This window comes from Panthera tigris, chromosome B3 (assembly GCF_018350195.1).
Source record: "Panthera tigris isolate Pti1 chromosome B3, P.tigris_Pti1_mat1.1, whole genome shotgun sequence".
Classification (NCBI taxonomy): domain Eukaryota; kingdom Metazoa; phylum Chordata; class Mammalia; order Carnivora; family Felidae; genus Panthera; species Panthera tigris.
Window position 1 is genome coordinate 86420881 of NC_056665.1, and position 23388 is coordinate 86444268.

At 42.3% G+C, this 23388-nt stretch overlaps 1 protein-coding gene across 5 annotated transcripts in view; it reads left to right on the forward strand.

Annotated features, from left to right (window-relative positions):
- Positions 1-11468: 11468 nt before the first annotated feature.
- TTC6 (tetratricopeptide repeat domain 6) overlaps positions 11469-23388 on the forward strand; it is a 198148-nt gene continuing 186228 nt past the window's right edge. For 3 of the 5 annotated variants that reach the window (XM_042989587.1, XM_042989589.1, XM_042989591.1), the window contains exons 1-2: positions 11469-11592; positions 22386-23335. In XM_042989587.1, the coding sequence (XP_042845521.1) occupies positions 22400-23335 (936 nt within the window). In that variant the 5' untranslated portion in view covers positions 11469-11592; positions 22386-22399. Of the gene's footprint in view, positions 11615-22385; positions 23336-23388 lie in introns of all 5 variants that reach the window. The other 2 variants (XM_042989590.1, XM_042989588.1) reach the window with 2 other exon arrangements.

The window sequence follows — 23388 nt, forward strand, 5'->3', positions numbered from 1 at the left end:
AGACTTCGGGGCGCACTGCGCCCAGGGGGCCAGGAGAGGAGAAACGTCGAGCTCCCGTTCTTTCACGGCCTTTCTTCTTTTCCTTTACTTTTCTTTGTTTTCTCCTATCTTCCTTCCTCTGCCTTTCCTTCGATCGTTACATTATTAATCAGGAAATTGATTCACAACTCCCACGGCGTCCGACCCTAAGGAGGTAGGGGCCCTGGGACCACCTTACCAGCCTTGTCTGGCAGTTTCGGGCGGAGAAATCTCAGGTTCCGGGCCGCGCCCTGGCCCAATGTTTGTACTGAAAAAAAAAAAAAATTCTAGTGTAATATTTTAATCCCAATTCTTTATCTCGGGGTTTGTTCTTTCCCTTACTGCTCCTGGAGCCGCCGCCGGGTTTCTGAGCGGCCTGGGGCTCAGGCCTGGCTGGCCCGCAGCCGGATGTCGGAGCCGGAGCTGTTCCCTACCCGGCCTTGCCCTCGGGCGACAAAACCGTCCTTCTGGCCTAGAGCTAGCGTCGCCTTGCCAAAATCAACTAGCATTTTCATGTATTCAAATGAGAAAGGTTGGGAAGGGCTACCTGCTCTCTTGGGCAATCCCTAGCCTTGGAAGGAAGGAGTAAGCGTCCTATCGGTACCTGCAGAGAACTGGAAACTTCCCTTCCTCGACGCCCGAGTAGCCGACGTGGCGCCCCCACCCAGGCTGGGTCCCCAGGCTGTCGCGCATCTCTAGGCAGCTGTGTTCCCCAAGTTACCAACCGTCACCTCCAGCGAGAGGAAGTGCCCGGTCCCAGCTAGCCTCTCCTCACCCCTGTGCACCTCTTCCGCTCTGTCTCTGCTCAGTGCCGCCCATACTTTCCTCTGGCTACTTAAAAACTGCTAGGGTTGGGGTCCTAGAAGGACTGGGAAGTGCATGCTTCAGACACTGAGTTGGAAAATTAGGGGTGATGTGACAAAGTTTAGGTCTGACAGCAGAGAGGGAAGAGAGTGGTTGGGGCCCTACTGTGTGCCACGGACTAGATGGAGTGCTTTGAGATCCGGGCATTTGCCCCATCTGCTGCCCCAGGTGTGTAAGAGCTGGGAGCCTGAAAGCCTGAGAATTGACTCCACCCCACTGGCAGAAGCTGGCGCTAATGGGGAGCCAGTGGGGGAGACCAAGAGCCTCAGAAAACTTTAGAATGTTATCTCTCTCCTGGAGGCTGCCAGCTTAAACCTAAATCCTTCCCTAAGGTGGAGGAATATTTAGCTTCTCAGTCCCTTAACTCCACCCCCCAACCTACCCATCCTCCCCCACCCAACACACACCCCCACCCCCACCCCCCACACACACACACGTATATCCAGGAGCTTTCCCACGGCCCCTCACTTGGCCCTGGTGGTTTAACTTTGGCTATTCAAATGTGATTGGCCTCAAATTTACATAGTTTTTTTTTAACAGATGCTTTTGTAACAATCATATAAATCATATCCTACACATGGGGCAAAAAAAAAAAAAAAAAAAAAGGTAAAAATGCATTCTAGCCAGGCTTTTTTCATCGTACGGTCTTCCTCATCACCCCCCCCCCCCAAGTTTAAAATTGTGGATTGGACTGACAAAAAGACTAATTTATTGGCATGGCTAGAGGAAGATTGCATTCATTATTTAAAACTAAAATTCGACTGAAAGACATTGTTGAGTGGCTGCTTCTGGACTTCCAGCAGCGATTCCAGAGGTAACATCAGAAGAATCAAAAGCAGTGCATTTGTTTGAAGTTGCTTTTCCTTGTCCTATGGGCCACAGAGTAAAACTCACCTTGTGAGTTTGTTTCTAAACAGAAACACTGGGAAGAGGCCTCCTTGTCAGCTTTCTCTTTTGCTGGGATACCAGCAAGATTTGCAGTAACTTTGACAACTTCCTGAATGCAGCTCTCCTGGTTGTCTACTTTAAATGGACCCAAGTAAGGAAATGAGGCTGCCAGCACTGGGCTTTACCTGTGGTGGTAAGTCAAGCCTAGCTTCCGGGGATGTGTGGTGAGGACGTTGCAGACCTTCCCAACCAGCTGAGCTCTGCTCTCCTTAGGTCCACATCTTAATCTACATTCCTACCAAGGTTGTATCATTCTGAACAACATATTCCATTTGTGTCATTTTCATTTTTTTTTATCTCCCCCCCTGGACTAGAAGATCTCTGGGGGTGGGGTCCACAGTCCCCACTGCCAAAGCAGAGCCTGGAGCATAGTAGACTTTCAATAAAGATTTGTTGACTCAATCAATAAACTAACTGCCCCAATCCAGATGCTGGCCAGGCTGGCATCTGGTGAGAAAAGATGCTGGAGCCTAGAAACCTTATCCACTGAACTCCAAAGTCTCCAATTGAGAGAGGACCTTAGGGAATCCTCTTAGCTGGGGAGGGTGGCGGGGGGTGGGGAGGATGGTTATTTAACAAATGGACTGACAGACTTACAGTGAAATGGATGGACAAATGCTTCTGGCAGAAAGGCAGGGGTCTCAGAGCCCTGAATCCCTGGGCTTCCAGACCAACTGGGCGTGGCTCTTATCCTGGCATCCATGCTTGATATTAACCCAAATCGTCAGGGTGACATGATCAAATTGGAATGCCCCCACCTCATTGGTTTCTGGAATTAAGCAGCATGGGCACTACCACCCACCCCCACACTCACGTGCTTGCCTATCCAGGGCGTTCAACGTGCGACCAAAGGCAAATATTTCACTTTTCCCTCGTTGTGAAAAGGCAGCAGCCGAGCCTTTCCATAGCAGATATTGATTAAAAGTTAAAGAACCCCATCAACTTTCCATCAAGCAAAATGTTTCTCTCAGGGCTGTAAAGGAAACGTCCGTGTTTGAATAATACGTTTAAATTGGCAAGCAAACGAAGCGGAGCCCATGCACTGGGAAGGAAAAGCCTTGCAGCAGGGCTCTCTCTTAGTCCGGGGCGGTGTGCCCGCCTAAAAGCGTGTGGCGCGCTGCGTTCCCACCCTGGCGCTGGAGGGCGCCTGGGGAGCAGGCGGTGGTTTGGTCCGCGGGGTCTGCGCGTCGAGAGCGACTGACATGATCCTTCCGGGTGCCCGGCACTCTGTGGGCCTTGGCGGTGGCAGCGTGAGTGAAATTATCAAGCATTTACCCGAATTGCCTCCCTGTCTTTAGGATCCAAAGCATTTTATTCCACACGCTTTCTCTGTGTGATGTCATGATTTTCTGAAAGGTCCACTAAACCTCTCAAAATATGCTGTGTTGTTGCAAGGTATTAACTGGAGGCCTCTCGTGTCAACTTCTCCTCCTGAAGTTTTATTTGCCATGAGAGCATGCGTGGGAATCCTTGAGAGAGGAAGCCCATCTGCCTCCTTTTCTGGGCTCCTGTCACTACCTGGAAACTACCTGGCAGGCGATAGCGCAGCTGCATCTGGAGTCCTTGATGTGCGGCCCCCCTTCCCCTAACGCGTGCTGGGTGGTGTGGGGCTAAGCCCTGGCTGGGATGCTACCTGGGATCGGTGCCCCAAACTCCTTTCAGACCACACTTTCTTCCCATGCCGCACCCCACCGGACCCAGGTTCCTGACTACTGGGAAAGGGGCTCAGAAGTCAGGTCGAGCCCCACTGGCCTTGGAGACTTAGGGAGCTAGCAGATCCGAAGTAGGTTTCTCTTTCAACGCTTTCGATGATGAAGTCTGTGGCGTAGATCCCACTCTCCTCACCCGACTCGTCTCCTCCTGCCAAAATACCTTCTATTGTGAATCTCTAGACTCCTCTGACCTCCTCATGACCCTCCTCTCACACCCTGCCAAGAGAAGTGGTTTCAATAAATAAAGCACAGTGGTCGGGTTGAAGGTCAGTTTACATTGGGGCAGAAGCTTCTAAACCTCCTGCAGGTGCTGGAATGGGAATAAACCAGACCATCATCCTAAGAGATGAGAGGATATGAGGAGATATGAACCGGGTCTCAGAGCGGGTAGCGGTGCATTGTCAGGAGATTGGCCCTGATCCAGTCATGAATTTGTGGTCCAACCATTCGAACTTGAGTTTCTGGGGAACCCGGACAGATCCTTCCGGCCTCAGGTTCCCCTTTTTCCGAAAGCGTAGCTTGGACTGAGGGTTCTGGCAGACGTCATTTGTATGAAGGAAGCCTGGAGTGGCTGGCACAGCAGTCAAGCCTGATGCCTCCCACACCCTCACCCCCGGGGAGAGGGGCAGTGATGGGACCAGTACTGGTGTGAACCCAGGAAGGGAACCGTTCTGGTGAAGGGGGTGGGGGGCTGCTTAGCTCTGGGAGTAGCAAAGCGTCCCTCTAGGTGAGGGGCAGATGACGCTGGGAGAACAAGCTAGGAAGAAGAGGTCCCTCCCTTTTGCTCTGGTTTTGTGGTCTATGTTTCATGGTAACTTTTGGGCAAAAGCCTCTCCCTTTTTCACTTCCCGGCAGGAGAGAGAGCAGCGTCTTCCAATTCCCAAGCCCAGGCAAAGCCTCCTTGGATAGGAGGCTGTACAGTGCTGTGCACACTCCTCTGGACAGGGCTGGTCTCTGAGACTATCTCTCATCACCTAAGTAAGCTCCAGCTTAGCTTGTTTGTGTGACCGATGGGATCAGTAGGGTTTGTGTTTAAGAGCAGGGGATTTGGAATGAGATCTGGATTCTATTCTGTACTCTGCCAGAGACTTGCTCTCTCTGAGCCTCTGTTTTCTCAACTGTTAAATGGGCATATAAAATGGGTAGTACCTACCTCATTCCAGTTGAGCACAGAGTAGGTGTGCTAAATTGTAACAATACAAAGAGCCTTTGCAGAGCTCTGGGAGTCTTGGTGGTGGCTCTGGATGCTGAACACGTAGTGGCAAGTAATGCGGCCCTGAAATCTAGGCACCCTCCCTCCTCCCTCCTACAGGTCTTTTGCTGGTAGTCACCAGCCCAGGTCCCCGGATGTTGTGGTCCCTCTTGGCTACTGTTGGTGGAGAGTGGGAGGGAACTTCCTTGGCGGGCTTTGTCTCTTGTTCCATGGCGACCCTGCCTAGAATCCTTCCTCAAATCTCCCTGACCTGACCTTCGGGACGCTCTCTGGGGAGTCAGGGATGGCAGAAGTCAGGCTGCAGAAGCCAGTCTGTGACTCTCCCGAGTCTCTGAGACGGTAGACCTGCCTATAGCAAGCTCAGTCAAGACCTGGGGCTTGGACCCAGGAAGCGTCCCTGTCAGAGAGGTGAAGGGAGTGAGTTGGGCTTTTGGGAGGCCATTCCACCCTCAGCACCTGAATTTGGGGAGTTTGGAGGTAAGAAAGCAGGACTTTGATTCACCCAGACACTTTCTTCTTTCTCCCTTGGACCCTTTGTCCTTTGTGTCCCTTGGACACACCCTTCTTTCTCTCTTTTCCACTTCCTCTCTCAAGGACAGAGTTAGAAGAAACCACTTAGGACCCATTTGGAAGAGTATCACCTAGAACATTTTCTAAAATCCTCAAAACCCAAGACAATATTACCATAAGGAAACTTTTGTTGATATCTTTTAGAATTATTTGACATAACTGTCTTAATAAAAGGGACTTCCTGGGAGTCCACCTGAAAGGAAGCAAACACACTGGGCTTATGATGGGTCCTTCATATATTAAAGATGCTGAATATTACCTTGCATGTGCAAGAAAACCTAGCGGGGTGCCAAGGCTTCATTAAGAACAAAACAGTGTTGTATATGAAAAGACCAAATCACAAAAGACTTTCACCAGATATAGATCCATTTGCTGAAATGAAGATTCAGGAGTTGATTCATTCCTCCTGCTCAGGGGTCTTGGAAGAGCTGGAGTTTGGGGGGTGGATCCCTGGGGCTTATATGAACAGCAACCCACATTTCAGACAGGGCTTGGGTGGGTTAAGAAGGTCCTGTGTACAAGATTCTAATGAGTTTTTGAATTCTGTTTCATTTAGTAATCAGAACTAGGTGGATAAAATAAATTATTTCCTTCACCGAAGAACAGAAAAATAGCACATCTTCAAAGCTTATTAAGTTTTTTGGCCTGGTACTGGGAGAGGTGCATTCAGAAGTGGGCTGGTACACAGAAATCTCAGGCTTTGAGCAATTTCTGGCTAAATGCAGCTTCTGTTTTTACAGCTTACTTAAGGAGAGCTGTTAGTTTTTCTAAGCATAAACCAGGCATTGGTTCTCTAAGCTCAATGTTTAGGCTACAAAGCACATCCAACAGTCTTACATACCTACCTTTAGAAAAGGAATGGTTTTGACCTCAAACTCAGCAAACTCTCTAGTGCATTACCATACTTGAAGAACACCTAAGCAAAGCCCTTTGGAAGTGTAAAGGGTAATTGGAATGCTAAATACCAACCACTGTGTCCTAGCAAAAGAAATCCTTAATTCTCAGCCAGGTACACCTGCTTTGGACTAGGCTTATTAGTGTTATTTGTATCGTTTCTTTTCAAATGGATAGTTTCACTCACAGTTTTCTTTCTGCTCAGTGCTTGCTATTTTTATCTTACCTTAAAAACCCTGAGATCAGGCCTGGCGCCAGACTTTTGAGACACCACAGGGAAGGGTGGTGGCTGACTTCCCACAGGCCCTTTCTGAACTCCATAAGCTCAGATGTCAGAATCATGGCAGAGTTCAGGGTCTGGAGGGAGGCCTAGCATATGTTGAGTAGATCACCAAGGGTAAAGTAGGGTGAGCAGGGTGTGAGGAGAAGGCTGGGGGTAAGCAATGCCAAGGGAGGACCTTAGGACAAGGGAAAGCTGTCTCACTGCATTAGTGTCTGTGGATTGAAGCAGTACAGGCAACTTTGGGTAATAGACTTTGTTGGTTATTCTCTGTTTTTCTCCCAAGCTCTCTCTTCTACTCTATCCCCTGCCTTTGTTTTCTGCACATGTCATCCAGTTTTCCTTGTCTTTGGGCTTCTGATTGGGTTTGGTCAATGTGGGAGCAATGGTGCAGGAATGATGGGCATCTAGCAAATGACATCCAGCAAAATGGCAACAGAAATCTGAGTGATACTATTCTCTCAGTCCCATGCAGGAACTCTATGACTAACCTGGTAATTTGATTGGCAAAAATTGCATACTGTTATTTTTTTTTTTTTACATTTGTTTATTTTTGAGAGACAGAGAGAGACAGAACACAAGTGGAGTAGGGGCAGAGAGAGAATGAAACACAGAATCTGAAGCAGGCTCCAGGCTCTGAGCTGTCAGAACAGAGCCCGACGTGGGGCTCGAACTCACAAACCGTGAGATCATGACCTGAGTCAAAGCTGGACGCTTAACCGACTGAGCCACCCAGGTGCCCCTGCATACTGTTATTTTGATTTACACTTCTGAATGTAAATTACTATTGAATTACTACCGAAGTTGAGTATTTTCATATTTCTATTAGCCATAAGTATGTCTTCTTTTAGGAACTGCCTTTCCACACCTCTATTAGCCAGTTTAAAATTTTGAGTACTTTTCTATTTCTCATAAGAAGAATATTGATCCATTGTCATAAATGAGTTTTTCACTAGGTTTTCATTTGCATTATAGTTTTGTTTAATATCTTTATTTTTTATTAAAAAATTTTAAAGTTTATTTATTTATTTTGAGAGAAAGAGAGAATGAGCAGGGGAAGGACAGAGAGAGAGGGAGAGAGAGAATCCCAAGCAGGCTCTGCACTGTCAGTACAGAGCCAGATGGGGGGCTGGAACTCACAGACCATGAGATCATGACCTGAGCCAAAACCAACAGTTGGACACTTAATCAACTGAGCCACTCAGGCATCCCTAATTTTGTTTATGTTCAATGAATAGATGCTTTAAAAAATCTACCAATATTTTAATTAGAGTTTTTACCTTTTATGGTTTAATGCTTATAAGTCTTATGTACACCTGTTATTCTTACATATAACAAAATCTTGCATCCAATTGGAATTTATTTTGATACATAATACAAAGTCAAGATATAATTTTAATTATTCATTTTCCAAAAAGACTTTTGGGCAGGCCCTAATTAGGAGGGAACTTGAATTATCTTTGGAGAACTTTGTTTGGAATTTATTCTGTGAGGATACTTTGGAAGTATAGAAGCTGAATCTTTGGATCATCCTTTGCTTGCTATGCAGTGAATCCAATAGGAGGCTCCAAAAGTAGATGACAAGAGGACTGATAGGGTGGTGGTTTGAGAGTGACAAAAACTAGATGAAATCATAGTGTTTCTTTTTTTCTTTTCTTTCCTTAATGTTTATTTATTTTTGAGAGAGAAAGAGAGAGAGAGAGAGAGAGAGAGAGAGAAGTAAGAAGGGGCAGAGAGAGAAAGAAGAGCACAGAATCTGAAGCAGGCTCCAGTCTCTGAGCTGTCAGTGTGGAGCCCGATGTGGGGCTTGAACTCACGAACCGTGAAATCATGACTTCAGCTGAAGTCAAATGCTCAACCGACTGAGCCACCCAGGCACCCCTGAAATTATAGTGTTTCAATGATTGTTTAAGTAATTTTATGCTACTCTTTGAGTCTAATGCCCTTTTCTAGAAGATAGGACCCAAAGTATTAACATTTTCATATGGAGGCATTACAATATCAACAATAAATTTGAAATGCCTTTAGATCAGTAACTATTATTCCTTCTCCTCCTCTTCTTCCTTTTTCTTTCCATTCCTCCTTCCTCCCCCATTCTTCTTTCCTCCCTTCCTCCCTCCCTCTCCTCTCCCCTTCCTCCCTTCCTTCCTTCCTTCCTTCCTTCCTTCCTTCCTCCCTCTCTCTTTTCTTTCTTCCTTCCTCCCTTCCTCCCTCCCTCTTTCTTTCTTTCTCTTTCTTTCTTTCTTTCTTTCTTTCTTTCTTTCTTTCTTTCTTTCTTTCTTTCTTTCTTTCTTTCTTTCTTTCTTTCTTTCTTTCTTTCCTTGAATAGAGTTCCTAGCACAGAACTGATTACTAGCTATGGGACCCAAGGCAAATCCCTAATCTCTCTGAACATCAGTACCTTATCTATAAAATGAAGCTAATAGCATCTAGCTCATGGATTGTATTATCCTATAACATGGATATCTGAATGGTTAGCTACCATTTTGTATTATAAAAAGTATTAATGAACAATATTTATTTCCATTCATTCATTTAAATTGCTTCCTGACCATATGGTAGTCACATTTCAGGGCTACATTAATTTAAAATTTTTTCCATTTTAGGAACATGGCCTATATGTTATTTTTATGCAGCATCCAGGATGGCACCAAGAACAATTTGCACTAAGCACTTTCGTTATTTGCTTATTATCTTAATTAGCACAAAAATAATGTTCTTATTGTCCTTTAGACAACAAGGTTACTTGTACACTTAGGGTGAAGCTGCCCTCAGGAAGTATCCACAAGGCAGTGGTGGGTGCAATGAAACTTCAGGCGACTACAGAGAGATCTACAGAGATCTACAGAGAAAGATCTACTGTGGGATGCTTCTCATCCTGTGGGCACTCAGCAGCCATTTTGAATTCCTTATGTTGGGGAGTAAGGCAACAAACCTTCCAGGTTAGATTATCATCTCCATTTGACAGAGCAGGTTGCAGAAACTCGGGGAGCATAGTAACTGGCGCAGTTAGCAAGGCTGGGGTCCCTACCTGGCTCTGTGTGCCTCTAGTGGGGGCTTGCCTCAGGGAGGCCTGAGGATAGCTGAGTACACCTGTCTCCACAGCAGGGCTGCTCCGAGGCCCAGCACCAGGGGATTGTGCAGCAGAGCATTCTTTTCTCTTGAATTTCTGGGAAGCATCAATATCATACAGGACTTCCAGATGATTCTATCTGCCACTTTCCTCATCTCATTTATTGGTTGCCAGAGTATTTGGAAGGATAGACATTGGTAGAAAGTAGAGAAATACAAAATAAACGTTTGAGGGCCATTAAGTACCAGGCACTGAGCAAAGCACTTTCATTTACATGATGGCATTTAATTGGTTTCTCTTTGGGCTCCTTTGAACAATGGTGAAATATAACACAAGAAAATAAATAAAACAGAAAATAGTGGTTTATCACAGAGAAAACTCCAGCAGCCGTCAACAAGGTTAAAATACAGAACAGTGCTAGCACCTCAGGACTCCTCCTTGTAAGTGTCCGCTTAAACACCATCACCTTCCTCACTACCAAGTTGACTACTATTTTGGCTTTTATGGTTATTACTTTTTTTTGTATTTCTTTGTAACACATCAGCTGAGCATGCATCCATCAGCACTATAGTTTTGCTGTCTTGGTTTTTAAATATTATATGTATGGAATTGTACAGTGTGTACTCCTTGTGTTTGGCCTCTTAGCTCACAGAGATTGATCTATGTTGTTTCCCACACATGAAGGTTGTTCACACCCTTAATGTTTAGTACTGCATTTTATGAATATAGCACAATTAATTTATGCACTCTACTTTTTTTTTTAACGTTTATTTGTTTTTGAGACAGAGAGAGACAGAGCATGAACGGGGGAGGGTCAGAGAGAGAGGGAGACACAGAATCGGAAGCAGGCTCTGAGCTGTCAGCACAGAGCCCGAAGCGGGGCTCCAACTCACTGACCGTGAGATCATGACCTGAGCCGAAGCCGGCCGCTCAACCAACTGAGCCACCCAGGCGCCCCAGCACTCTACTTTTAAAAAGTTTTTAAGAATTTATTTATTTTGAGAGAGAGAGAGGGAGAGAGAGAAAACCCCAAGCAGGCTCTGCACCATCAGCACAGGGCACAATCTCACCAACCATGAGATCATGACCTAAGCAGAAATCAAGAGTCAGAGGCTTAACTGGCTGAACCACCCAGGCACCCTTTTATGTGCACTACTTTTCATGGACATTTGGATCCATACCGGTTTTAAGCTATTATGAATGAAACTGCTATGAATATTAGTGTACATGTTTCTTGGTGCCTGTTCACATGCATTTCTATTGGGAGTGGGATTGCTGGGCCATAGAGTATGGATATATTCAACTTTAATAGATAATGCCAACTACTGCTTATGACCTTTCTTATCTTGGACATCAGAAACTGAATATGCTGAATCCAGGATTTTAGTAGGAACTCTCCAGAATTCTGAATCTCATGCCTTTGATTTCAAGATTCTTTTTATGAGTTGTGCTCTAGGTGCAAGGCATGGGAAATACCCCTGAAATGTACTCTTAATTGGCATTTAGTGCAGGCATACAGTTTAAAAGTATAGCAAAAAAAAAAAAAAAAAAAAAAAAAAAAAAAGTTTTAAGTTTCCCGGTTCAGCATTCATTATTGGTTTAAATGTACATGACTGCCAAATAAGCAGTTGGTTAAATTGGGCAAAACTGGCGATGTGGGAAACTCCAGTCCAGGAGGGTCTTTGGGACCAGCCACTTCACGCACGGGAAAACAAAGATCGTTCAGTGTGGGGTTAGGGCTTCGAGCCCAACCGCGCTCTTGCAGCTGCTTCTGCTAGGCAGAAACGCGCGGGCTGGGACGGGTAGCGCGGAGGGATCCACAAGAGTCTTCCTTGCTCCTGGGCTGCGGTACCGAGTAGGACGCGCGGATTGTTGCCGAGCAACGGAGCGCGGTCTCCCTTTCCGTAGGGGCTATCGGAGCCCACCCGGCTGCTCCGCCCCAGGAAGGCCGGTTGGATACACCGCGGCAGTGCCAAACTTCTCGCCACCTGCAGGGGAGCAGGGGCGTCCTCACCGGCCGGTGAGAGGTGGACCTGGCTCGGGTGACTTACTCTGGGACTCTGGGAAGTAGAGGCTGCGATTTTTGGGCGGAGCTATCGTGTCCCCTTCCGCCTCTTTAATCCAAACTAATCTCTGAGAATATCAGGGTAGAAAATAAAGCTGGTGTAGAAGAAGGGATTGGGGCAGGAATAGGGGTTGGGGTGCTGTCGGGAAGGGTGAAAACCTGGTGGAAGGGAAAGATAGTGACGGCCGGGCTGTAGGGAAAGGAAAAGGAGTGAGGAAGGCAGAAGACAGGGAGGAATCAGGGACTGTGGGGAGGGAGTAAGGTCACAGTGGAAGGAATTTAATTTCCAACACCCTGACCTTTCCTATGTCCCTTGACAAGGGCTGGTTGTTTTGGACAAACCTTAAGCACCATTAGGTGAACCCCCCCCACTGATGTCAACGCGTCTCATTTGGGAATAGTAAGCTGTTTCTTGAGTGTGACCCAAAAACTCTGGTGGGCTGTGGGACACTGTAGGCTTAATGCAAGGATTATCTAGCATCTAAGGCCACAGATCCACAGTGAAACTATGCTGACTGCCACAGCAGGAGTTTAAAGGAGTTCAATAGTTCTTTTAATTATTCAACATTCAAATGTAAGAGTTCAGTAAATTGGTTTTTCCTATTTACAGCTTTATAAAGGTATAATTTATATTTCCTAAACTGCACAGAATGTACAGATAGTAGTATAATGTATTGCAGTGTAGTGTACAGGTGCACAGTTTGACAGATGTGTATAACCTCTGAAACAATTACTGCAATCAAGATTACCAAACCTTTTTTTTTTTTTTTCCAAATTTGAACTTAAATTCCTTATAACTGAATCTTTTCATTCCTCTGCTCCCTTTGGTATCCACCCCTGTTCTCAGCTGCACCTACATCGCCCAACCAACTACTGGTCTACTATGTGACACCACAGAATAAGTTGCATTTTCTAGAATTTTATATAAATGGAAGCATACAAGATATACTGTTTTGTGTCTGGCTTCCTTTATGCAGCATGATGGTTTGCTAGGACCTTTGCCTTGATTACTGTACTTTATAGTAAGTTTTGAGATTGGGTAGTGTAGGTCCTCCAGTTTTTTTAAATATCATTTTAACCACTTAAAGTTATTTGAATTTGTACATGCATTTTAGAATCAGCTTGCTATTCTATAAAAAAAGGTCTGCTGGAATTTTGATTCAGATTGCATAGAATCTATACATCTATTTGGGGAGAATTGCCATTTAAACAATGTTGAGTCTTCTAGTTAACAAACATGGTTTGGAGTTTTATGTAGGTCTTTAATTTCTCTTAGCAATGTTTTGTAAAGTTCAGTGTAGAGATTTTGGACATCTTTTGTTAGATTAATTCTCAAGTATTTTATATCTTTTTGGAAATTATTTTCCCATTGTTTGATGTTGGCATATTAAAATACAGTTGATTTTGTATGTTAACATATTTTACAATCTTGATAAGTCACTCATTAGCAGTAGTAATCATTTTGTAGATTCTTTGGGATTTTTGACCTAAAAATCACGTCATCTGCAAATAGGAACTGTTTTTCCTTTCTAATCGATTCCTTTAATTTCTTTTCCTCGCCATATTGCAATGGCTAGGACCTCCAGCATAATGTTGAATAGATGTGGTCAGAGTTGAGGCACTATTGCCTACTTTTCAATTTCGGTAGGAAAGGAAAAATATAATGTTAAGCTGTAAGGTTTTTGTAAATTCTCTTAATCAGACAGAAGGTGTTCCCTATGAAGTATATTTGCCCAGAGTTATTTCTTTATTACTATCATGCATGAGTATTGGATTTTGTCAAATAATTTTCCTCTACCTATTGAAATGATCATATATTTTCTTTTCTTCCATTTCCTGTTAATACTGTGAACTATATTGATTGCCAAATGTTAAATCAATTTTTCAACCTTGGGATAAACTATATGATCAGAATATATTATACTTAAAAATATATTTTTTGGTATGATGTGCTAATATTTTATTAAAGATTTTTGTGTCTATATTCATGAGGGATATTGGTGACATAACTTTCCTTTTAATAAATGCTTTTGTGAGGTTTGGTATTATGGTTATGTAAGTCTCAGAAAATAAGTTCCATCATCCTCTGTTTTCTGAAAATATTTCTGTTGTTTCTTTCTTGAGTGTTTGAGAGAACCATCTGTGCCTGGAGGTTTATTTGTGGTAAGATTTTTGGTAATGAATAAGTTTATTTCATATAGTAATATTAAGATTTTCTGTTTCTTATGCTAATTTTGGTAAATTGAAATTTTCAAGGATTTGATCATTTTATCTAAGTCGTTGAATTTGTTGATATAAAGTTGTTTATCATATTTTCTTATTATCTTTAGGACCTGTAGTGAAAAGCCCTTTTCTATTTTTGATATTGGTGATTTTGTTCTCTCTCATGTATTCTTAAACAGTTTAGGTAGGGGTTTTCAGAATTTTGTTGATGTTATTAAAGAACCAGCTCTTGGTTTTGTTAATTTTCTCAAGTATTTTTCTGATTTATGTCCTTATACTTACATTCTTCTATTTATTTTGGATATACTTTACTCCTCTTTTTCTAGATTCTAAATGTAGGACCTTAGGTTATTAATTTTAGACCTTTCTTCTTTTTGATTTAAGCATTTAAGCTGTACTTTTCCTTTTGATCACTACTTTAGCTGCCCCTGATACATTTTGATGTTGTATTTTCACTATTATTTAGTCTAAAATATTTTCTAAGATTTAATAATAATTTTTGTATTCTATTTTACTGTCTATTGACTTTTTCATTACATTTCTTTGCATTATTTTAAAAAACTATTTCTCCAAGAATTACAATATACATTCTTAACATTTAACAGTCTAGAGTTAATACTGAACTAGTTCACATAAAAGGCAGAACCCTTACAAACATAGTTACCTTACCTACCCCATCCTAGTCTTTTTGGTTCTTGTTATATGTTTTACATCTAGATTCAAACCCCCCAACAATACCATGGGATTTTCATACAATTAAATAAAAAAAAAGACTAAAAAAATGGCCTTTTAAACTTACCCAGATATTTGCCAGTTCTGACCTTCATTCAGTCCTGAAGATTCAGATTCTCCTCTTGTACAATTTCCCATCAGTCTGAAGAAATTTCTTTAGCATTTCTTATAGTCTGCTGGTAAGTAATTCTTTTAGTTTTCTTGTATCTGATTATGTCTTCAATTTGCCTTCATTTTTTTTTATTTAAAAAAAAAATTTTTTTTAACGTTTATTTATTTTTGAGACAGAGAGAGACAGAGCATGAGCAGGGGAGGGGCAGAGAGAGAGGGAGACACAGAATCTGAAACAGGCTCCAGGCTCTGAGCTGTCAGCACAGAGCCCGACGCGGGGCTCGAACTCACGGACTGTGAGATCATGACCTGAGCCGAAGTCGGACGCTTAACCGACCGAGCCACCCAGGCGCCCCAATTTGCCTTCATTTTTAAAAAAATGTTTATTTTTGAGAAAGAGAGAGTGAGTGGGGGAGGGGCAGAGAGAGAGAGGGAGACAGAGGATCTGAAGCAGGCTCTGTGCTGACACCAGAGAGCCTGATGCGGGGCTTGAACTCACAAACTGTGAGAATATGACCTGAGCCAAAATCAGATGCCTGAGCCACCCATGTGCCCTAGTTTGCCTTCATTTTTTAAAGAATATGCTTGCTAGATATATAATCTGGTGTTGACAGTTCTTTGTTTTGTTTTAGCATTATAAATCTTTTTTCACTATTTTGGTTTCTTTGTTTTTTGCCTTTAAATTTTTTTAAATTATATATATATATATATATATATACACATATATATATACATATATATATATATATGTATATATATATAAAGAGAGAGAGAGAGAGAGAGAGAGAGAGAGAGAGCGCGCAAGCATGGGAGAAGGGCAGGGGGAGAGAGAGAATCCCAAGCAGTCTCCACGCTCAGTGAGGATCCACGACCCTGGGATCATAACCTGAGCTTATATCAAGAGATGGATGTTCAACCCACTAAGCCACCCAGGTGCCCAGTTTCAGTGGTTTTTGATGGGAAGTTTATGGTCATTTGAATTGTTTCCCTATAAACAATGTTTTTCTCTGTAGGCTCTCAGTATTTTATTTTCGTCTTTGATTTCCAGTAGCTTAGGTTTTCTTTGGTTCTATCTTGCTTGGAATGTGCTGAGTTTCATGATTCCATAAATTTATATATCTCTTCATATTTGAGACATTATTTCTTCTTCTTCTTTTTCTTCTTCTTTTTTACAGTTTTAAATGTTTTATTTATTTTTGAGATAGACAGGGAGAGAGACAGAGCACAAGTGGGGGAGGGGCAGAGAGAGAGGGAGACACAGAATCCGAAGCAGGCTCCAGGCTCTGAGCTGTCAGCACAGAGTCCAACGCGGGGCTGGAAGTCACAAACTGGGAGATCATGACCTGAGCTGAAGTAGGACGCTTAACTGACTAAGTCACGCAGGCGCCCCAAGACATTATTTCTTTTGGTATTTTTCCATCCCATTTTCCCCTCTCCTTTTGTGATACTGCTTACCTATATGTTATAGCTGGTGATACTGCTTCACAAGGCTCTAAGGCTGTTCCCCATGACACTTCCCCCAGCTTTTTTCTTTCTCTTTTAAATGCTGGATAATTTCTGTTGATTTATCTTGCAATTCACTGACATCTCCATTTTGTTAGCCAAATTTTTATTGAAAGAATTATATTTTTCAGAGATAAAATTTCTATTTATTTTCATTTCTAAGATTTTCTGTCTTTTTATTCATCTTTAGTATACCTCCCTTTACTTCACTGAGCATAGTTATAATATTTGCCTTAAAGTCCTCATTTAATAATTTCAACTTCTGTGTCATCTCTGGACTAACATCTGTGCCCTTGAGAATGAGTCACATTTTCCTGGATCTTTTTATGCCGAGGACTTTTTAAATTATATCCTGGGTATTGTTAATATTTTATTGTGTGGGATTCTGGGTTCTGTTTTATGCCTTTGAAGAATGTTGATGTTTTTCATTTGGCAGGCAATTCACCAGGTTGCACTCACTGTAAGCTCTATCTTACTCTTTGTGATTGGAAGTTAAGTTCAGCTAAATCTCACTTCAGCTCTTTAAGCCTTTGTTGTGTTGCTTTGAGTTTGTTCCACATATGCACAGTTCAGAGGTCAGTCTAGACTTGGATGGGGTTTAGACACAGAATTAGGGGATTATCTTCTCTGGCTTTCTCTCCTTTGGGATTTTTTTTCCCTTTCCCTTCAGTGGTGGTTGTTGCCAGGGCTCTTTTCTCTGATTCTTCTGGCCATAATGATGAAGGGCTTTCTATCAAAGTTTTTGCCACCTGCACTATGCCATTTTACAGTATGGATGGCATTTAGGGAAAGGCCACAATAAACTTGGAAACTTACCTCTAGGCCAGTGTTTCCACAAATTTCTACTCTGTTCCCCAGTCCTACTTTTGTTTACTTCTAAGAATCCTCAGGTACTTGTTTTTTATATTTTCCCCAGAGTTTATCAACTCTGTTATTAGTAGGGGATTTTCTGTGGATGTAGATGTGGAACTCCAATAAATTGCTTTTGAAATTGAGACCATGCAACATTTCATATGTCAAAAGCATTATGATAATAATACAACTCTTTTGTTTTCCTATTTTGGCTATTTAAGCAAATTTGATGAAGGAAGTTCAGGAAAGAAAGACAGAACATGGGAGAAGAAAAAGGCAGGGAGAATGTTTTGTTGCTCCATTGCCTGTTCTGTATTTATGTTTGTGTGTATATATGTATATCACAAAGGTTATGGGCATATTCTAGGTACTAGTTATAACAGTAGAGTAAGTTTTTTAGAGACATTGAAATTTCTATAGGCTTCTGAATAGTTTAGAAAAAAAGCTTTTTGTGAGCTTGTCTCTATTTCCTGTATCATTTTTAACCAGCACAATATAAGTGTGAGTTACCATTATTGATATTATTAAGATTCAGGGCAGCAAAACAAATATTATAGAAAGTTTCAAAAATAGAAAAAATACCATTATCTTATTTTCTTAGCAAATTTGTTAAAATAATTGTATATGTTCTATTAAGCTTTTTCATAAATTATAATCAATGCATAAACAGATCTCACTTCTACCACTGAAACTTCAAAATCAAATAATTGTTTTCAGAATATTTTTATTTTCCTTGCAATGTGAAGATTTTACCAGATGTGATAGACTATCCTTGGACTTAGATGTTTCTTTTGGAACTCTAATGTTGTGCATTGGAAGTTGATATTGATATGAAATTTAGGAAGTGAATTGTGATATTTGGCCATGGACCCAAGAGAACCTAAATCTTGTCCTTAATGTGTCACTCCTCCCACTGATGTATCCATGACCATATGTAGAAGAGGTCAAGGCTCCGCATAAGCAGCTGGTGCTTTGGCTCTAATCTCAATATAATAATCTGATGAACTAGGTCTAACATATGAAGGATTCCTTTCCCTGTGTGAGGTGGTTCCATGTAGCTTAGAACCAAGTTATCTGGTGGTCTTCTCTGTTTATTTCTACCTTATTTGAAGTCTAGAGCAGAGTATGGATCTTCTGTTCAGATCGGAGGAATGGCCATACCTGCAAGAATTGGATAGCAACCTGTCCCAGAGTCTAGAGAATTCACTAGTTAGCTCTCTTTGGGCCTTTAGCCATTTTTGGCTGGAGAGCTTTCTCATGTCTGATCATACCTTTGGTTGAGGAAAAAAGGCTGGCTCTTGGTCTTTCTGACTCCCTCATTGAACCTCCTGGGAGAGGAAGAAGAAAAAGGCTCAGATCTCCAATAATTGGGAAAGAAACAGAGAGTAAAATTACTGCTCAGGTTGCAAAGATTTCAAGCACGTTCTGTCCATCTTAAAATGTAAGGTAAATTTAACCTGGATTGTGAGCAGCAGGCTTGACACCGTATGTAAATTAATACTTTGGTTTTTGGGGACAGCTACATTATTTTTCCTTGAGAATCTCCAAACCAGAACTAGTCTCTTTCTTTCAATAAATTGCTTACCAAGAAAAAGAGAACCTGTTATTTTCCCATGAGATTGGATGTTTAAAAGTTATTTCACATATTTTGTAATGTTGAGGGGTGGGTGAGAAGAAGAAAGGCATCAAGTTTTGATGGACTGGCCCATTTAGCATTGCGATACCACCTACCTTGAAAATACAATAGAAGTTACTGTCAAATTAGAAGTTCTATATCCTATTGGTTTATTTTTACACTTGAAGAGCAACTTTCCTATGAAGAATTCAAGGAAATGTACTGAGAAATGTTAAACAATGAACACTTGATAAACTTCAATAGTAAACCAAGGGCCTGAGAGAAGTTGGGAAGGGAATACAAAACAGGAACTAAGAAACAAAAGGGAAGTGCATTGGGAGAGTCAAGTCAGATTCTCATCAGGTATTAATGTGCTTCTGTTCTGTACTCTCTTCTAGTTACTGCCTTTCAGTCTTTTGTAGGAAGAAATGCAGATGGTGTCAGTGTGAGCATATTACCACCTGTGCAAACAATAATAGCCAAAACACTATGAGGAGGATTATGCAGCATTTTTTAAAAAGAGAAACTTCCTTAAGGGTTTTAGAAATCATTTCTAATATTCATATACTATAGGACAGGAAAGAGGCAACAGCATATTATTTTCACTTTTTCTTTCTTTTAAAAAAATTTAAAAGTTTATTGATTTATTTTGAGAGAAAAAGAGAGAGGGAGAATCCCAAGCAGGCACCGCACTGACAGGTCCGTGGGGCGGATCTCACAAACTGTGGGATCATGATCTGAGCTGAAATCAAGAGCTGGACACTTAATTGACCGAGCCACCCAGATGCCCCTATTTTCATTTTTTAATGTGAAATCGGGTTATGGATAGAGCTGAACTGTTCGAGGTCTAGGCATTGGTGGAGACGGGTAGAGAAAGAAAGCCTGTTGATGAGGTGAGCCCTCTGCCATGTAACAGGGTCTTCTGATTGAGAATCAACAGTGGATATTAGAGATTAAAAGCAACATGACTATATTTGCTAGATAGGATGTTTTGTTCATATTGCCCATAATACATGGTAAATGAAGAAATCTAATTATAAAGATAATGTTTTTATGAATTAATGTAAGCCCAATCAAGAAGGTGGATAAGATGATAAGCAAAGAAATGCAGGGGCACCTGGGTGGCTCAGTTAAGAGGCCAACTTGGGCTCAGATCATGATCTCACAGTTTGTGAGTTCAAGCCCTGCGTCGGGCTCTGTGCTGACAGCCCAGAGCCTGGAGCCTACTGTGGAGTCTGTGTCTCCCTCCTCTCTCTCTCTCTCTCTCTCTCTCTCTCTCTCTCTCTCTTTCTCTCTCTCTCTCTCTTTCCCTCCCTCTCTCTCTCTGCCCCTTCCCTGCTTGTGCTTTCTCTCTCTGAAAAATAAATAAATAAAAACATTAAAAAAAAAGAAATGCAAAGTAAAATAATAAAATATTTTCTACATTTAGTCTTAAGTCCATCTTATTTTGGTACATGGCTTAAAATGAGATATAATCCCCCCCCTCTCAATAATCAACCAATTGCCTCAGCACAGTTCATTGAATAACTCTTTTCTTGACAATTTAATGCTGTCTTTACACTATAACTCATAGTGTTTTTAATTCTTTTGCTCAGTCTACTTGATGATTCTAGCAGTCATATTTCAGTTTTAATTCTTATATCTGTATAAGTTTTAATTGTCTTGTTAGAAAAGTGCTCCCTCATTTCTCTTTTTCAAAACTTTGCCTGTCTATCCTGTTTGTTATTTCAAATGAACCCAGAATTATTTTTCAGATTTCAAAAATATAATTTTTAGATTTTGATTATGATGGCATTAAACCAATACAGTATTTTGGGAAGATCTGATATAATTATAATATTTGGTTTTTTCACCAAGGGACAGTAACTGTCTATTTAGTAGAATCTTCTTCTGTGTCCTTTAGTAAAAATTTAAAAATGTATTCATGCAGTTTCAGTACATTTCTTGTTATGTTCATTGCTAGATACTCTTTAAAAAAAACACAAATGGAATTTTATCACTATGTTTTTGAATGAATCATTTTGGTATAAAGGAAGTTAATTGGGTTTTGTATAAAATTTAAAAAAGTTTAAATGCCTTGCAGAAATCTATTGTAATTCTAAATAGTTCTTTGATGTTTAGATCTTCCAGGTAGACAATCATATTTGCAAATAATGATGATATTCCAGAGATGTTTCTGCTTTAGTATTTTTTTCCCAAAGAGCCTTGGCCTTAGGCAAATTAACTAAAACAAATTAGTTTTTTCAATTCATTTTTTTCTGCTTTTGTTTTCATTATTATTATTATTTCATCATTTCGTATTTTACCCTTATTTCTTAAAACTCTCCTCTTGTTCGCTTCTGTGAACTTTGTTCTCCCCATTTTGCTCTCTGTTGCTTCTGCTCATCCCACCTCCCACAGATGCGTGTGCCCCAGAGTCTGTCGTTGGGCCCTTTTCTGTTTACACTTCTTGTTAGCCTGGCTTTTGTTAATGACCTCAGAGCTCTCAGGATCTGAAAATCCACTTATGATCATACATGAACTGGCCCTGTTGAATAGCAGGGTTGTTTTTTTTTTTTAATTGTGATAATAAATACACATAACATAAAATTTACCATCTTAACCATCTTTAAGTGTACAAGTTACTGAATAGCAGAAGCTTTATTGTGTACTTGGCTATGACCCAGACTTCATCAAGATGATTCAAAGTTCTTATTTTAGGAAGGATCTTTAATTGCTCCTATTCATTCCTTCTCATTCGCTAGATCCCATCAGTTTTACCTTGTTATGTCTCTCTTTTCACGCTGCTAGCTACCAAGGCCAGGCCTTATGCTCAAGCTGTGCAGGTTCTTATTTGCCTCTCTCCCTTTATTATTTCTCTCACTCAATATTGCCCAAGCAACAGATCCTGTCAAGCCACTTTTCTGTTAAAAGTTTTTGAATAGTTTTCAGTAGCCAACAGAAGTACAAACACTTGGCATTCAAGGCTTCATGATCCTGTTACAGCCTACCTTGTGGCTGATCACCTCTCTTCCTTCATACAGTTCACTGTAGTTCAGGAGACATATTGAGGGAAATGGGCTGGGTATGGGATGGAGACACTCAGGACCAGTTAGTTGGAGAAGGAAGAGGAAACTGCCATCTTTCCTCAGGAGTAGGGATTTGGACCTTGCGCTGCCAGAGTCTTCATTCCCTACCCCCCACCCCTTCACTCCAAACTGCAAATCTGGAATTTCATATGAAAATCTCTCAACTTAAAATTGTTGGTACAAATTAATAATTTTGAAAAACTTGGCGCAATTGAAAAATATGTTTGTGGGCTAGATCCATGCCTCAGTTGATGACCTCTATTCTTTATTAGCAGGGTTTCTTTAGATGCCTGTCTCCCTTGTCTGGAATTGGGACATTATATTATAGTCTAAAGAATTGTTAAAATAAATCCAATAGGCATTTCAGAAATTCCACTGTAAAAAAGTTAACTGCTCTAAAGGTTTTTCATGGTTCCTTTGAAAAGGCCAATAGTTGGATTTAAAATGATATAAACTAATACTGCCCACTTGTGCCTCTGGAGCACAGCAAGTATTCTACCATGAGAGGGTTTTTGAGCTGGTCTTGCATATATCAACGTGAGTTTTGTTATATATATATATATATATATATATATATATATAGTAATACGATAGGGTCATACTATATACATATATATATGATACAATATATTGTTATTTCACAGGACAGATAGTCAAGATGTCTGCAATTTCAAAGCATTTTGGATTGAAATACAAAGAAGAATCATACATCTTTAAAGAGCTTGAGAAGATTCGCCAGGAAACTAAAAAGGACTTTCTCCGATTCAAGCAGAAGTTGGCCTCCAAGCCGGCTGTGGATGAAGGCCCAGTATTGGGCCTCCAGGTCCCCGGCCCTGCGCGTCCTGGGGAGAAGGGCAGCGCTTCCTGCGCTGGACCCCCAAAGCCATCAGGGTCCCCTCGAGCTAAAAGCCCTACGACCCCCGCTGCGGCCCTCCCACAGCAGGCGCCCCGAGGCGCAGCGCGGCCCCGGGGCCCCAGCGAGGCGGCCACTCCCGGGAAGACCCGGCCGTTTCGCCCCCAGGACTTCTATTTGCGGAGCTCCGCGTTCCTCCGGCACCGGCCCCAGAAGAAGCCGCCGGTCATCGCCTCCAGGGCCGGCACGTCCAGACCGGTGGTCCTGATGCCGCCGCCCGCGCCCAGGGAGAGGCCCGGGCCGCGCCGGGGCCCAAGGAGCCCGCGGCCCACGGCCTCCAAGCCCGTCCTGCACCCGGCCCGAGAGGGCGACGCGAAACGGGAGACCGCTCCGCTCGCAGAGGCCCTCTTGGCCAAGCCGAGGAAGGGCAGCTCCATTTCCAGCCAGGAGGACGACGCAGAGGCGTGCAGCCGGCTGTGGAGAGCCAGGAGTCGCACCCCGTCCTTGGGCGAGGGCTCCGTCAGCCTGCCACGGGAAGGCGCGCGGCCAGTGTCCAAAAGCCAGCGGGAGAGGATCGCGCCCAGCCATTCGCTGGAGGCCCCGCAGCAGGTGCGAGTGATCCCGACGTGCATTGAGGAGGTCATCGCCTCACTGCAGTCTGAGGCCCAGCTGGCCTCCGACCGGACCATCAAAGAGCTCATACAGAGTGTCCTCGGCCAGCACTACGACATGAAAATGGAAGTAGGTGAACCAGCCGCAGGGTAGTATTTCTTCTGGGTAAATGCTGCTTCAGG